At 41.3% G+C, this 17767-nt stretch overlaps 1 protein-coding gene across 2 annotated transcripts in view; it reads left to right on the forward strand.

Moving 5' to 3' along the window:
* Window positions 1-17767, forward strand: part of LOC146704988 (unconventional myosin-IXAb-like) — a 159606-nt gene that overhangs the window by 107662 nt on the left and 34177 nt on the right. For both annotated transcript variants that reach the window (XM_085462491.1, XM_085462492.1), the window contains exons 10-12: window positions 5706-5822; window positions 7238-7372; window positions 17314-17435. In XM_085462491.1, the coding sequence (XP_085318617.1) occupies window positions 5706-5822; window positions 7238-7372; window positions 17314-17435 (374 nt within the window). The remainder of the gene's footprint in view (window positions 1-5705; window positions 5823-7237; window positions 7373-17313; window positions 17436-17767) is intronic.

Consider the following 17767-nt stretch of genomic DNA (forward strand, 5'->3'; position numbering starts at 1 on the left):
AACCATCTTTATATATACATTAGCTGTCAGACGTAAGCTAATAGTGAAAGCAGGATATTTTTTTTTACGTTTTTTAAGTTGTGAAACGTAAAGAAAAAAGAAGGGTTGTTGGTCAAGAATGTGATGTCATAAAAAGGGGGTACGGTCATCTCAGGCACACAGGCCATCTGCTGCTCAAAAATACTGTTTTGTAACAAAAGAAATAAAGAAAAAAGATTTTGTTTGACATCAAGGCTCCAGCCCGGTCACGACCCTCAATTGGATGAGCAGGAAAAAATTAATGGACTTTATTAAATAGCTGTTATTATAGATATCCTTTGTTATCCAAGCTGGATGCACATAACTCTGACCCCAGTGTGATTTAGTCTGGGTTTAGAAGCGAGTGTGTACATGCGTGAGATCTTGATTGCATGCATGTGTGTGTGTGTCTGTAAGCATGCGTGGGTCCATGCTGGTCACAATAAGGCAAGCGGTTTGACAATTTTGATGTGGCTACAGATTATTTGACTCTACCACTTCCTTCTTCCTGTTTGAAAGACAGACATATTGAAAGAGAAGTGTATGTGCGGGGATCAGGCGTTGATGGTGGGGAATAATCAGACCCTCATTCAAATGGCTTCCATTCATGAGGCGTCACTTTATGATAGTTTTAAGCTATATGATGATGAGAAGTATAAAACCACTCCCCTATTGGTGATGGATTGTAAAATGCATCAAAAACACCCAGTAAACATACATATATGGGCACTGACACAGATAACAAGTACATAAATGCAAATGAAAAACATATGCATACTGGCATATTGTGGTGAAATACCTAGATAAAACATCCTGCAGCGAGGAAGCTAGCAGGCCACGTGCAGTGTGAGCTCATGCTGGTGTTTCACGCCTCCTGTGGTTTTTCAAGGAGGAGGAACGAGAGAAAGAGATGGAGACAGAGAAAACAACAAGTTCCCCTTCCAGGGCTTTATAATCAGAAACACCAGCTAAGACCCAGTTTAACAGTCCGTATTGCTGCACTTTCCAAAAGCCTCCGATAAAGTCCTGCTAATTATTTCATCTGTTGCTTAGGTGGGCATTGAGTGAAACATTTTCTACGCATTTGCTTCCAGCCATATTCCCTTCTAGTTCCTAACTTGTCCCATTTTTATGAATAATTAAGTGACATGGCAAAATACAGAGACGACACGTGCTCAGTGGGCATGTCAAATGTTCACTTCAGATCTGCCAATCCCAAGTTCCTGCTGCAGCAATTAAATTGTGATTCTTTTTGTATTATTCATATCAATCTTACATAAGTCTGTGGGCACAGAAACGTCACAGGCCTGCCTGCTAAAAATATATCACAAGCAATCAATAATGTAAAAGAGAGGAGGCAGCTTTTAAAAATGCACGTTTTTGCTTCATCATAGTGGTTTGCTGCAAGACTTTCAGTCCTTCGTGCATCTGCGTTGGTGTGCTCGGCCTCTGCAGTTATTAAAATAGTGGTTAGAATAGGCCCAAAAAACTTTTAGTAGAAACTATCATCTCTTATGGTTTCAGCTAGCCCACAGATATCAACAATAAGTGTATGATCTGAGAGGAGAACACTAACATAGCAGCAAAGCAAAAAGACATACTCGGAGACCAACACCCCTGCTGAGAAAAACATGCCCTCCTTTGGAAGAACACCTAGCTAACCCTCTAAATGTTTTTGACACCTCCCTCATGGTAATCAGTAGTAACCTTTACTCTCATAGGAAGTCATTTCAACTGCTCCCCTCAAAGCTGAGAAAGGCTTAACTTGTGAGCCTGCACCAGCAGTTATTTTACTTCTTGCTGCTCGAAGGCAATGAATGCCATTGATATTCTGAAGACAGTGGATCGCCGTGCTCCTAATTGCTAGGTAGCAAACTGCTATAGTTAGCTAACAATACTGGTAGCTTTCTGATTTATCTACATTCTGCATATAACTGTTATAGGACTAAAACTGCATGTGTAGGAATACTGAGTGTCCAGATCCTATCTGCCAGAATCTAGTTTTTATCTCAATAAATGCTTAGCTAGCCTGGTATTAGTGCATCCCATAAAAAAATGGTAAATGTTCGATCATTCCAGTCTGCCTGCCAGGAATATTTGGGGTTACTATCTTGCCCAAGGATATTTGGGCTGCTCTCCGATGCATCCACTGGAGCATGACTGTGTATGAATGTTACATAGAAAGCACTTAAACATGTTGTATCCATCACTTTATAAAACGAGAGTAGAAAAGGACTGTATAAGAATAACTGGTTCTGCTGAAGGTTTCCTCCTGTTAAAAGGGAGTTTTTCCTTACCACTGTCACTAAGTGCCTGATCATAAGGGGTCTTCTGATTGTTGGGGTATTCTCTTAATTAACGTAGGGTCTTTACCTTACAATATAAAGTACCTTGAGGCAACTTTTTTTTAGGCATTATATATGTTGAATTGTGAAGTTGACTGACTTGAATTTGCCATAGGGCTTTTCGATAGTCACATGACATAAGGCTCTGTGAGAGATAAACCTACATCAAGATGAGAGAGTTATTTACAACAACACAACTGATTCTGTGATTCTTTTTGATTGTCCCATAGATGAAATCCTCTCTGATTGGATCACACTTAGCAGCCTTTTCGGATTGGGGTATTGCACAAATATTTTGGGGTTCCTGGCATAAAAATATTTGACCTAGCTGAAGCAGATTTCCTTTGTGTCATTACACTCCCTGTTCAATCATAATACTTATTAGTGACAGAGAACATGCTCTGGTGTCCAAGTCAGGTCTGCTTATGTTAGCTTAGCATGATTTTCATCGTCTCTAAAGAGAAAGAATAGTTGCTGTTTTGCTCATTGAGGCACAGTGGGTTGGGTTTTTTTAATGGATCACAAAGTGAACTATAAAAAATGTTGTGCAAATACTAATCTGTAGGTCTGGAGATACTTAAGGCTCTGGCTCATGACTGAAAACTCCAAAAGTATTACAGCACTGTGCACAGCGAGCCTACAAAACATAAGACCACTAACTCTGAGCAGACAGGGAACTTAAACAGGGGCTCTGTTTGCCCTTTAAATACAAAGTGGCTGTTGTTATACTGCCTAACAGTTTATTCATAACAGGAGCCTCGGGTACATTGCCTTTTCTAAGTTACAGTAGCACAGCCACTGATAGGCTGTTAACATTGATGGTAACTTACTCAATCTTACTCAAGCAAGTAGCTCGATTATTTTTCCTTAAGCAACTTCTGATTGTTGACTGCTGGCTCTTTTCAGTTGCCTGTTGCTGTAATTATACATCCTGATGTTTTGATGCCTAAAAATAAAATAACCATGTTATACATTAATGGAACAAAGGTTATTAATTTAGGTTTGAAATAAGAGGATTGATCCTCACGTGTCTGTAACATTAAATCACTCAATACTGTAAACTGCAAAGCTGCTACGCTGGTCATTTTAAACCACTTCAAGGTCACTTTAAATGATTCAACTGTAAATTGGAAACTTAGACTGTTATTGATCCTTTTTACCCTAATTTTAAAATGTATATTTATTCCTTTTATCTTTACCTCAGTCTTAAGTGTATATTTATTCTTATTCTTCCTATATTTATTGTTGTTTTTTGCACTGAATGGAACTGGAGCCTTGTCGCACGTCTCTCTATATACTGTACTGTATATAGCAGAGATGACAATAAAGTTAACTTTGACTTTGATTATGCTTAGGATCAATGCTAGCAACTAGAGAAAAACTAGCAATGCATTGCAAAAACACAATGCCAGTCACCTCTGCTCATCTAAATCATGATCATATACACTTAGTGTCCATTATATTTGGTAGTACCACGTTGGATCTCTGGTTACTGCAGATTTGTCGACTGCACATCCATGATGCAAATCTCCTGCTCTGCCACATCCTAAAGATGCTCTGTTGGTGTTAGGGCCGAGAGGGCCAGGCTGTGTGTGTGCACTCAAATGCAGACACAGAGGGAGGCAAAACGGGCGTGAACACAGTGCTTTATTTACAGTGCCTAGTGAACTTACAAAGCAGGAAACTGTGGAAGCTATGAACTGTGGAAACTATGAACTGTGAATTGTGAGGCCAAACTATGAACATGAAACTCTGAGTGCTATGACTAGGTGCTAGATTTCACAGATGGATCCTGGGAATGGAAAAAGGGGCAGCGGCTTGGATGGAGGTACGCAGTCAGCGTTGTAGTTTAAAGTGTCATGCGAGGAGGGGGTGTCCAAGGGGTTCCGGGTGAGGAGTATCCAGAGAGGATCCAGAATATACTTGGAGTGAGGGACTTGGCAGGGAGGCAGGCAGGTGTAGTCCAATGATGGAAAGGAAGCAACCAGATGACAGAACCAGCATCCAGGCGGAGATGTGAGTAGTTTAGCTTGGGAAGTGCGACTGACAGGTGGGTCCTATGACAAAGAAAACACGGTGAGGAGAAAAGCAGTAGTTAAGGGGCTCTCACAAGGGCTTGGCGGCGTAGCACTAACGTGAGTTAGCAAAAGATCTGGCAGAGGTCTGTTGTGAATGCTGGTCTTATATGCTGGTGACTTGATTGGAACCAGGTGTGGAAGCTGATTGGAGTCTCTGCCTGAAGGTGGAGCCCAGCGGAGTGGAAAAACCCCGTACTCACCCGGACCATGACAGTTGGATTAAAATCTGGTGACTGCGGAAGTCGTTTTAAAACCGTGAACTCACTCTCATGTTCAGGAAACCAGTTTAAGATGATCTGAGCTTTGTGACGTGGTGTGTTATCCCACCAGAAGATTGGGTGCACTTTGTTCATACGGCAACAGACATGAGCATCAAATATACTCAGGTAGGCTGTGATGTTTAAAGGATGCTCAGTTGGCACTAAGGGTCAGGAAAAATTCCCCAGACAATTACACTACCAGCACCAGCCTGACCTGATGATACAAGGCAGGATGGATCCATGCTTTCATGCTGTTCACACCAAATTCTGACACTACGGTCTGACTGTTGCAGCAATGTTTGTTGTTGCACCAACAACCATGCCACATTAAAAGTACTTAAATGACTTCTCTGCCCCGTTCTAATGCTCAGTTTGAACTTCAGCAGGTTGTCTTGATCGTGTCCACTGGCTGAATTGATATCTGTATTAACTAGCAGCTGAACGAGTTTACACATAAAATGTCTTTGCGTGCATATTCAGTACTTTTGTGTGCATAGAGATTAAGCTAAGAAGACCATAACATCAGTCATTTAAAGTTGGAGCTTCTGGTATGTAGATTATTCTTGCAGTCAGGCTAACTTCTTTCCTGTGCTTTGAGTCTTTAGGCAGATCAAAGTTAATGTTTGAGTAAATGTTGTTGTTTTCAGAAAAATCTGGATGAGGTTTTTGTTGCAGCCATCGCCAAATTATGAGCAGTTTTTGATTTAAAACATCATCCACTGATTCATTTTTCTCCATTGCTTTTCTGTCTGTTTAATCTCTTCCATCAAATGTTTCAGCTGCAGCAGGATTTTATTAGAACGTTTTCTCTGCCCACTTTACACATTTAACATTACAATGATCCAGTAACAGAACAAGTGGGGAAAAAAAGCTAAAAAAGTTACTTGAGCAAGACTGTGAGTGAAAGCGGTAAACATCCACAGAGCTAGCTTCTGTTTCAGATTATAAAATCCATATGTTTTTGATCACGTTGTTTGTCTGTGTGTGTGTTTGTTTGTGTGTAGGCAGGCACAGTGAGGGACTCCATGGCCAAGTCACTGTACAGCGCGCTGTTTGACTGGATTGTGTTCAGGACCAACCATGCCCTGCTGAACAACAAGGACCTGGAGGACAGTTCAAAGGTAGGAATGAAAACACACTCCACGAACACAGAGTCAGACACCTTTAACAAGGTCTAAACTGGATATCTCTGATTAGATCGCCTTTCCTCCAGTTATTGTCGTCTTGATTTCACCTGTGTGTGTGTGTGTGTGTGTGTGTGTGTGTGTGTCCAAGTGTCCAAATAAAGTGATCTCCCTCAAAATTCATATTAGAAATATCCTTCAAATATTGTCATTAATAATATTAGTTAGGTTACACCACCGGCTCATACCCTTAAATGGAACAGAGCTGTTATGAACTGTAGTAATTAAACCTGATTTTAGTACTTTTGTTAGACAACTATTATTATCATTATTATTATTATTATTATTATTATTATTATTATTATTAAACGATTGTACCGTTACACTGAGTAAATATTGGCCATGTTGTTCTTTCTTCTATTTCTGTTGCCTTTTGTTTTATTCCTAGAGGCAGAGGGTGTGATATGTGTGTATACGTGTGCGTGTGTGTGTGTGTGTGTGTTGGCAGCTGGCAAGCCAAACCCAGTGGGTGCATCGAAGGAATTGGAAAACAGATCGTTGTGTGTGTGTGTGTGTATGCTAGGAACATTTGGGCAGATGGCATCAAGTTCCCTTCAGCTCGGTTTACCCCCCATGGTCCTCTGATGTCCCAGCACTCTGCCTGTGTGTGCGTGGATGTGTGTACTTGTCTTATTCATATCGTGGGGACATAAATCTATTTACACAGTCACATTGTGGGAATTTGCCCCTTTCTGTGGGGAAAAACAGTCCACAGGATGTAAATCATTTGATTTTAGGCTGAGGACTTAGTTTAAGGTTCGAGTATTGATGAGCAGTGCTTTAGCCTGCAGGAAATGAATGTAAGTCAATGCAGCGTGCTCTGAAATGGTGAAAACAGGAGTGCGTGTGAGTGCCTCCCTTGGCACTGACATCATCTGTCTGTGTGTTTGTCAGGGGTCGATGAGGGTGCAATTTCCATCAAGGTCATTGTTCTTATGTTCAGATACCAGATTATATATATATATATGCCATGTGTTCTTGTATGTTTTTTATGCCAAACTATAAAAAATGAGCCTTCAGAGGGAAATAAAACACTGTTGAATAACATTCAATTAAATGAGAAGCAGCTTTTACAGTCCATTTCATAATTAAAGGCCTTCTCTGAGTGAATGCCTTCTTTAGATGGTGCATATTAATGATGCATGATGACATGAATCTTACTGACACCCGGGGGGCAAGTGAGAGGCTGGAGCAAGTGAGACGTAAAGGGAAACATCTCTAAATAAAGATGCTGTTGGTCAAAGCATCATGCATTTCTACTCATGTTTACAGTGTTTCAAAGGGAAGAGTCTTCCTTTAAAAAGAAATCACGCTGATTAAATCTGAGGTCTGCCGTCTGCCTGTTCCACCAGATCCTGTCTATAGGAGTGCTGGACATCTTTGGCTTTGAGGATTATGAGAACAACAGTTTTGAACAGTTCTGTATCAACTTCGCCAACGAACGACTTCAGCACTATTTCAACCAACACATCTTCAAACTGGAGCAGGTAGGGTAATGTTACTGTTTTTCCTTTCCTTTTCTTTCCTCCACACAATAATCATTGTGCAGCCGCTGATAACACGTCATTGCATTTTGTGTGTAGCTGGAACTACAGTGACGTTAAAAACGTGCAAACATTCAAACAGGATCTGCTTCTCGACGTCTGCATATGCACGCACTCAAAGCGGTGAGGTGGAGGGACATTAGTAATTTTTTCTGATGTGTGACGCATGGCTTCCTCTTTAGTTGAACCTCTGAACGCAGTATGTTAAAGAGGTGCTAGAAGAAAAGTGCTTTGATGTGCAAAATCAGTGCAGGTTCCTTTTAAGTCAGATGTGTCAGTACATGTGTCAAAGTCTACTTCATTTACAGTCAAACAGCAAGTAAGTAAAGCTTTATTTATATAGCACCTTTCAAGATATAAAATCACAAAATGCTTTACAAGATCCAACAATGCATAAAAAGCAAAACAGCACATTTAAAAAGATATGTTTGTAACTGGTTTTCATAAGAGACCACAGAGTCCACCAGTGTCCAATCCAAAGGAACAGATTTCCAGAGTCTGGGGGCCACTGAACAGAAGGCTCTGTCTCCCTTTGTTTTCAGCTTAGTGCAGGGGACCATCAGCAGGCCCTGGTCATAGGACCTCAGGGACCTGCCAGGGACATATGGATGCAGTTGCCCTCTGATATAACCTGGTGCCTGTCTGTGAAAAGCTCTCCAAGTCAATAAAATAATCTTAAATTCCACTCTGAAATAAACCGGAGCCCAGTGTAGCTGCATGAGGATTGGAGTCCCATTTGAGTCACATTGTGTTGTTTTTTGTCAGAAGCCTGGCAGCAGCACTAAGAGGTATAAGTGTCTCCTTTATCCCAGATGTGCATTTTTCTGGCACAAAGATAATTATTTCAGTTTTGTCTTGGTTTAGTTGAAGAAAACTGTCTGCCATCCACTGTTTAACAGTGTCTCATAAACTAAACTAAAATAAAGTCTTTCATAAACTGTGGAGTTTAAGCATTTCATTTGGGTGAAATTAGGCGTACAAGTGAATATCATCTGCATAGTAGTGATAGGAGATCCTTACAGGTTAACAGTCTGTGTCCTGGGGGAGCGAATACAATAAAAACAGCAGAGCCCCCAAAACAGAACCAAGGGGTACACCAACATGAACTGGAGGGGGAGATCTGTACTTAAAACTAGCCACAAAAAAAGATCTGTCAGATAGGTATGAAGAGAACCACTGTAAGGCCGATCCTGATACATCAAGGGCAACTGCATCAAAAGCTGAGATCTGGACAGATGCTAGGAAGCATCAGCTGCTAAGTAGTCATCTACAGAACATTCTGGACATGACAACTAAGGCTGGTTGATAACTTGATAATTTTTATTGAAAACATGATCATGGGAAACTCTTTAGTTCTTCATCAGCCTTAATCACGCCGGTTGTATTCCTCTGGTGAGCGTGCGTAGTGCTCCTGTGACACTACTGTGAAAGCAGCTGTAATTATGCAGTTGGGCTAGGGTAGCACACACATCTATTAATGTGAAAGGTCAGAGGAAAAAGTGCTGAATACTCAGAACAGGCTGACAGGCTGGGTTAGAGTGCATGAGTCAAGCTGAGCAGCATGGATCTGACAGCTTAGTGCTGCTAACATAGCTTTGTGCAGGTCGTTGGATTGACTTGTTTACTATTCATGCCTCCTTCTCTTTCACCACTGCTGCATCTCAGAGCAAACTCATCTGCAGCATCAAAACTAGCCTCTATGAGTCAAAAAATCCCACATCAGTTACATTATATATTCATGCTGTTTTATTTGGATGCCAACTGCTAACCCACGTAATATTCTGCGTGCCGTGTTGTTTCTGTTGTTGTTTCCAAATCACATCGAGTGGACAACAGAACTGAGAAGGAAAAATAGAGAAAGATCATTTAGGGGAGATTATGAGTCTCAAATCAGACGGACTATGTCAGAGTAGCTGTCAGCTCTCCTCTCCCTCTTGCTGAACACTGATAGGCCGTGGCAATTTAACATGCTAGCTGATGGCTGACGGTGAAGCTAAGAGAGGAAGGGAGTGTGAAAAAAAAAAAAGAATAATGGCAGCAAACAAGTGCAGTAAACGTCTCTTCAGTCTTAATGAAGATAACAAACCGGCAGTCAGCCAGTGCTAATGGCGCTGTTATCTGTTTCTCACTGTTAGCCCTCAGGCTACACATACATGCAGGATAACATTTTAACCCAGCCAGTATTTTTCTACAATTCAGAGAGGAGACTGGCAGGACTGATCAGAACGGATTGCAACCTAACTTCAAAAATAAGTCCTTATCTGTCTTTCTGCATCCAACATCTGACAGAGTGATTTGTATCTAAAAACTCAAGATGTGATGTTTTTTGCACATTTGACTTCAAATTTATAGAGATCTGTGAAAACAGTATTTCCTCCCTTTCTTGATTTCTTTGTTTTTTGCATATTTCTCACACTTACATGTTTAAGATTGTCAAACACATTTTAATATTAAATAAAGATAACCCAAAAAAATACAAAATCCTTTTTTAAATGGTGTTTTCATTTAAAAAACTAGCCAAACCTACCTGCCCCCGGGTTAAAAAATAACTATTCCCTAAAACTAATAACTGGTTGTGCCACATTTGGTAGCAAGAACTGCAATCAAGCATTTGTAATAACTAGCAATGAGTCTTTCACATTGCTGTGGAGAAATTTTGGACAACTCTTATTTGCAGAATTGTTTTAATTCAACCATATTGGAGATTTTTAAGCATGTATATGTTTAAGGTCATGTCAAAGCATGTCAATTGGATTTAAGGCCATACTTCAGCTAGGCCACTCCAAAACTGTCATTTTGGGTATTTTTTAGCCTGTCAAATGTGGATTTGCTGGTGTTTTTTGGATTAGTGTCCTGCTTGATAACCCAAGTGAGCTTGAGCTTCAGGTCACAAACTGATGTTCGGACGTTGTCCTTCAGGATAATCTGGTAGAGAGCAGAATTCATGGTTCCATGTTGTCATTGATGTGTTCTTGGAGTAATTTTGGTAGCCTATCCATTCCTGGGGAAGTTCACGACTATTCCAAGTTTCCTCCATGTGGGCATGTAGTGTCTCTCACTGTGCTTAGGCGGACTTCACAAATCCTTAGAAATGGCTTTGTAACCGTTATCAGACTCGTAGTTGTCAATGACTTTGTTTCTCACCTGTTCTTGGCTCTTTTTATATCCTGGCATGATCTTTTGCTTTTTGACACCTTTTAGCCTACTTCACTTGATCTATTTAAGTAATTTGATTTGATTTGATTGATTGATTTGATTTAACTGCATTTTGTATTTTTTCAGGTTAGTTTTACCAAATATAAAAAGTTGTTTGGTGATCTGAAACCTTAAAGTGTGACAAATATGCAAAAAACTAAGAAATTGGGAGTAGAAAAAATGTGTTTTCATAGCATTGGTGGCCTTAACATATTTCCAGTTAAGACTCTTTGAAAGAAACTATGCATACTATGTTTTTCTGCAGTGCTGTAGTTGAGCTCTACCAACTGAAGCACCGTGTAAGAATAAAAGATTACCTTAATTACATAAGTCATCATCTTATTCGTTTTAAAAGTACAGTAAATTTATTTATTTTTAGTTTGGTCTGTCACTGATGAATATCTCTGGTTTGTAAGGTGCTTCCATTTAAAGGCGTGTTCCTCTGTTACATTGAGTTAGTAAGAGTCAACGTGCTCCTGAGATGGCCAGTCTTGCATCAAATATTGTTTCAAAAGAGTTCATGTTTATTATCCTTAATCACCGGTGTCCTCTGAAACTTTGGCTATCATTGAGTTTATCTAACAGAACAACAGCTGAGGTGGTGTTGGGCCCCTCTGAGGGAAGCTGGTAGAGCTTCAAAATAAAGAGCTGCCAGATCTCAACTGATTTGCGTTTGTTTGAATAAAATTGCGAGCCTTACTCTGATGTGATACGGAGAGAAAGCTCTTCACACCTACCTGTGGCTTTGTTTTGAGCCTTTGACTGCTGACCTCAGATCAGCTGGCACTCACCTTTAGAAGGTAACTAAACACTAATCATGACCCTGTAGGTGTTGTGGGGTGTTTGATGTCAAGTTTTATTTGTGGGGTTCAGATTACCTGGTTAATCCCAGAGGAAAACTCTGCCTTTCTGAGAGTTTTCTAAGATTTCTGGCATTAATAGATTACTGTTGTGCAGTCTGAACTGCCGTTGCTTAATTTTGTTGGAGTTGTACTCTGAGTATTAACAGTAGTATCAAATGAAATGGAGATGCAATTGAAATAAAACAGATCATATTGTCTACTTCCAGCTAACTGCAGCTCTTTACTCTTTTCTTTTTCACTTTAATTTTTTTAGTATTTTTGAAGATGTGATCTATTTTTTTACTATTAAGGTTGAATTAATTTCTATTCAACCTTTAAGTTTCAAAGACTGGAGCCATTTGTGGATTCCGTGCTTGGGTTGTAGCCCATTAATTGAGCTGTAATAAAGATCTACTGTTTGTGCTCATTTTTAAGAAGGATCATGTGTCCAGAAAAGATGTAAGCTGTTTTCTGAATGCGAGCAAAATGCATGCTTTCTGTCAGCTCATACGCCTCATTTTTGAAAGGCGGTTTTAGCTCTCCATCAAGGGGATTTTCCTCCTCTCTTCCCTCTGGGCTACAATCCGCTCTAGCCAACCAGCTGGTCTTATCAGTGCTGCGTGTTTATCTTTGGAACAGGAGCCAAAGCTAATAGCGCCGCACCAACCTTAGCCCTCAGCTGGATCGAGGAGGGTGTGAGTGTCTAGTGTTTACACTCTACATGCCAGTTGGTGCTTGATTTCTTGTCTGTACGAGGACCGTGTATCAAAGTGAGAAAACATATATGATGGCCACCGCCTAAGGCAAACACAGTATCGTGTTTACCTTGGGAGATATCACACTGACTCCGAACTGAAATAAAAAACATGTGGAAAGGTTTATCGTCATCTGACAGAGAATTCTGCAGCTTACTTTTTCCTCAGACAAAGCAACGAGGTATTTCTCTGAATTAATAGGATCCTTAGGAACGTGCCAATTTTACCAAAACAATCTCTTTATTGTATTAATGGTCATACTCATGAATTCATTTTTATGGGGTGGCTGTGGCTCAGGAGATAGAGCAAAACGCTGGAGTCCAAATCTTTTGGACCACCTACAATGAAACCATAAAAACACACATAAAAACAATCGGGATGGATATTTATGCTGTTATGGACCGGGTAAGGAAAGGATGTCACAATGAAAAATATCAGCCTACAAAGGACTGAATCCAAACGTCGGGACATGCTCCTAACGAGACGGCCTTGGTGTCCATGGTGTCCTATCTCCTCCCAGATCTGAACCAGGGGAGTCACTGAGCTCCTGACAGTCTGAGGTGCAACCTGGCAGAAACATAATGTCCCACAGTTCTAGTATTCAATGGCAATTGGCTCCATGGTGCCAGTCAGCGAGCACAAAGACATTCATACCAGTGACCTGCTGTAGGTGATTTTGTAGGGCTTATCCTGGTCCTTCTTTCACAAAGGAGCAGATACCAGTCCTGATGGCTTAAAGACCTTCTACGGCCCTGTCCAGCTCTTCTAGAGTAACTACCTGACTGGAATCTCCTCCATGCCCTTGAGACTGTGCTGGGAAACGCAGCAAACGTTTTGGCAATAAACATATATTGATGTGCCATCCTGGAGCAGTCGGACTACTTGTGCAACCTTTGTAGTGTCCATTTATGGCTTCATGCTGCCAGTAATGACACTAACTGGAGCCGAATGCAAAACTTTAACTGAGGACCCACCAACCTTACAACATTAATGGATAAGTCTTTGAATTTTCTTTGACATTTCATGGTCTCTGGTCTCTGCTAGTTTTCTCCTTTCTGGATGCCCCTTTTTCCCCAAAGCACACACTCCAGCCCGTCTTTTTTTTTTTTTTTTGCATCTCTGCCAGTTTTGACGTCTTTTTCTCCTCACCCTTTTAAAACCACGAGAACTTGCTCCATCTCCAATTATTGCACCACTGTTCCTCCTGTCCGCTCAATAAAAACACTCTGCTGTCATAATAAGAGAGACAGGGAGCTTAGTGAGTTAGAAATATAAAGACGGAGGGAGTGGAGAGATAGCAGGAGCAATCGAGAAACACACACACACACACACACCCTCCCTCACCTCTACACCGGGGCTTTCAGCCAAACACAATCTGGGTTGCTTGAATGCTGCACTGAGTTACGCAGGAGAGAACAGACACATGGTTGACTAATGGATGGAAGGATGACCACAAATCCTGACCAACCTCATCGACCGCAACAGAACTCCCGGCTCACTTTCGACTTAGCGGGAGGTTTGAGGGCTTTTATTGCTTGCAGATTGGATTTTAGGGGTCCAATATCAGTTACATCTCTCTCTGTTTACAGTGGTTTGGTTTTGCCAAATTTATTTCATCATGTTTTGTGGAGGATCTGAAGCCTCTATTGTACTGGGGAAATCTTATCAGCCTTATATTTCAGAGACAAAGACAGAAAGATGGCCCTCAACAGAGTCTGAGTTAAACTTGGTATGAGTTTAAATCAGAACTAAACACCCATCCACAGAAAAGGTAGTAGAAGTACTTTTTTCAGTGCCCCAAAACAGATTAAAATTAAGTTAATTTTGATAATGTTTTCTAATAGCTGCCCAAATAACAGGCGTCACAAAGATAGCTGAGAGTTTTTGTGGAGACACTCCGTGAACAAATCTGTACAGTCACAAAAAAAACAAGCAGGCAAGTGACCTTGATCGTCTTCCCCCCCTGTCAAAGGGAGAGCCCGGACACCCTTTGCAGGAAGTTTGTTTCCCCCACTTCTGTCCTCGATGTCATTCTACCAAGATTTTGTGAGCACAGGTAAGGTTAGGAGTAGTAGATTAGGGAGTAAATGAACATTTTCACGCTCAGGCCTCTCGTCTCTCCTCCGTGTACCACACAATCTGCTCGTCTCGCTCTTTTTTTTCTCCCCTCACTTGTGAACAAGAACTCTGAGAAACTTGAAGTCCTCCTGTTGGGGCGGTGACTCCTTCTTGACCCAGTGTGGGCTCTCCATCCTTTTCCCCACTGAGAACTGTGGCCTCGGACTTGCTAATTCTCATCCCAGCTGCTTCACACTCAGCTGCAAATCCTGAGACCAATGGTCCAGGCAAAGGAATCTTTCTTCTTTTAGCCATTTCTCTTCTTCCTCTGTTATATTTTCTCCAAGCAAACCCACCATCTGCTTCCTGTTTACACCAGCACCTGTGCCCACTGAATGGTCAGTGTAATATTTTTAAACAGACGTGTCAGTAAAGGTAGAAATCATTTTGGAAATGCTCCAATGAGCAGGGATCACTTCCACTTTAAAAACGACTTTAAAATAAAAACATATCAGACTGGATATAGCTTTAGTGCGTCTCCTCTGTTAGCATTTTTTCATCTGAGCTCTCCTTTCTGCCAGCTCAACTAGAACGAGACCTTGATTGGCATTTATTTGCTACTCTCAATTACTGTGTTAACAGGACTTCCATGAATAGGGTCTTGCATATAAAAATTAGAGGGTCGCTCTGCAGTGCATAAAGAAAATTCCTAAAGCAGCTGTTTCTAAGTTGTCGGATCTGGTTTGCTGTTTGGTTGAATCATGACTGAAAGACCTTCTGTACATTCTTCACATACTGAGTCACCACTTTGTAGTCCTCTGTCTGCTGGGTCGGGCTGTTTACGTTAATGTGCCTATGTAATAAAATGGCTGATTAGTGCTTGCGTGTGTGTGCTTATCTCATTATCAGAGTGTCTGTATCTAATTGCCCCTCTCTCTCTGACTGAGTGTGCATGTTCACAAACTCTCACAGACACAACAAATGTAGCCAGATGAACCGCGTCGGCCAGCAGTGCCGGCGCTCGTCCTTGATGAGATTTAAACAAAAAGAGATTTAAACTTCTTTACGCCTCTGTTTTTATTTTACTTGATCCGGTGCGACCTCGGAATAAAAGCAAAACATGCCACATGTTCTAAATGCCTCATCGGTGATTCAGCAGCCTAAAACAAGGACAGGGCAGACATGTTGCATATGTGAAACTATGTTGCAGCTCCGCTTTGAATTTTTGATCGCTATTCAGTTTAACAAATGGCCAGCATATGTTCCACTATATTTGCTCTCTAATAAAGCCATATAAAGGATGCAAACATGTAAATGTAAGACTGAACTACACTATGACACCTAAAAATGCCAAGCACACATAAACCCTGAACTTGTTCCCATACAGTCACATTTACAATTGGGTTTATTTTAGGATTAGTCATTAATCATTATGCACATTCCTGTGTTACTGCTTGTTTTTGAATTGACTTATTGCCAGGGTACAAACACACCCAACTTTTTGCTGGGAAACAGAAGATGGAGTGTGGTGAGGAATTTTCACTTGTTGAGTACTTTTTAGGTTCAAGTAAACCCTTTTTGAGGATTAGACATGGTAAGAAAGCTTTAGGAAGTCTTTGAATCCATCCATTTTCTTCCATGTATCCAATTCAGGGTTGAGTCCAGCTGCCACGGGGATATCTGACTGAGTACATCATGGGCAGGTCGCCTGTCTGTCGTGCGACAGAAACGTTTCTCCCACTAAAAACGTTATGTCCAATCAACTTACCTATGGTTGGGGCCCAGTCTAGAATCTGTTCAAAGCAAAAGCTTCCACCACAAATTTGGTAGGCAAAAATATGTGACTGCTCAGTGCTGTAAGAAAGCAGTTTTTGGCTGATGTGATTGACTCCAACTTCTGCTAGCGACAAGGTGTAATAATGTTCTCAAAAGGCAGTCTGGCTCAGCACCAGGACCCACACTGTGTCTGCGCAAAAGAGGTGTAAGGGTAGCGATATAAGTGCTCATTTTACATGAGCTCACACACGCCCACTAGAGGTCGCTAAACTCGTATTAAGAGCTCATGCAAACAACCAATCCAGTCATTTTCAGTGATCAGGAGATTTCTGAGGACTTGTTTGCAGTGTAGCCCGTGTCGTCGAACATGAAGGCTCTAATCGTAGCACAATTATCAATTCATTGTTCTTACTGTCTTTGGATATTGGCTGCTTGTTTAATGCTGTCCAGCTGATTAATCTGATACCCCCACCCTCTTTTCTTGTGGTTTTTTTTCAGCCAGGTTTCTGCTTTGGTGGTGCTTGCCATTAAACCTTTTGCTGAGTGTGCATCCTCTTTTCCAGCAGCCTAACTGAAAGACACTCTCTAACCTGCAAGGTTTTGGAGCAGGACCTGTTTACATGACTTTCTCAAATGTACCTCAACAGTAGTTTTCTTAGTAGAGCAGAACGTTAACCTCATCCCGCCCCAATCAACTTTTCATGCTTTCCGCCTCCAGCTGGCAGAGGCTCGCTGATTTCTTACTTAGGGGTGTCAAGGGTACCAGGGTCATATCTTTCAGAGGCAGACAGATCTTGCCAAATGGCTTTTTCTGACAGTCTGCAAGCAGCCAGGTGTTTTCCTAATGGTGGCTCAGGTTTTTCAGCGGAATGAAATCATCACTGAAGACTTCCTGATTGAGTTCTATGGAAAGCCAGCACAAGCATAAGCATACTCTTTGGCCTGTACGAACCATGCTTATCAAAGTCAAAATCTCATGCAAAACAGAACATGTTTGGTTGCAGCGCTGGTAAACAGCTCTGCTGCGTGTGTAAGATGCTTAACCTCTCGTGCTGTAGTGCAGCTAGAGACTGATTGATAGATATGCCTGTGGGAAAATATGAAAGCAATTCAGAAGAACAGCATATGCAAGAAATCCTGTCAGACTTTAGCTACATAGCGATCAAAGACATTAACACACGGGTTTTTTGTCTCGCTTCATTTGTGTTTCGCAAAGTTACTGACCATCCTTCTCCTGTCTGTTTGTTCTTGCTTGCAGGAAGAGTACAGGGCAGAGGGCATCACCTGGCACAACATCGACTACATCGACAACAGTGGCTGCATCAACCTAATCAGCAAGAAACCCACAGCTCTGTTCCACCTGCTGGACGAGGAGTGCAAGTACGGCACCTGTTGATTAGCATGGATCGTGTTTGTTTACTAGATAATCATTAAAACTGTCAGTCGAACCATTTTCTGCAAGATATTGCACAACTGCTGGTTTCCTCCATGTGTTATAAGGGAAACGGTGTATTTTATCAACTATAAAATGGAATCAGAGGCCTGAAAACTGAGCATGGGTTCTCAGGGAGGCTTCAGGTGACCCTTCCTCAGTCCATGTCCACACTAATACGTTTTCGTTTGAAAACACATCTTTTTCTCTCCATTTTGGCCTCTGGTCCACACTGAGACGGCGTTTTCGGTAAAGGAAAACAGCGTTTTGAAAAAGCTCT

Source organism: Copadichromis virginalis, linkage group LG7 (genome assembly GCF_057382275.1).
Source record: "Copadichromis virginalis isolate Kocher_CV1m ecotype Utaka linkage group LG7, C_Virginalis_male_GT1.1, whole genome shotgun sequence".
Classification (NCBI taxonomy): domain Eukaryota; kingdom Metazoa; phylum Chordata; class Actinopteri; order Cichliformes; family Cichlidae; genus Copadichromis; species Copadichromis virginalis.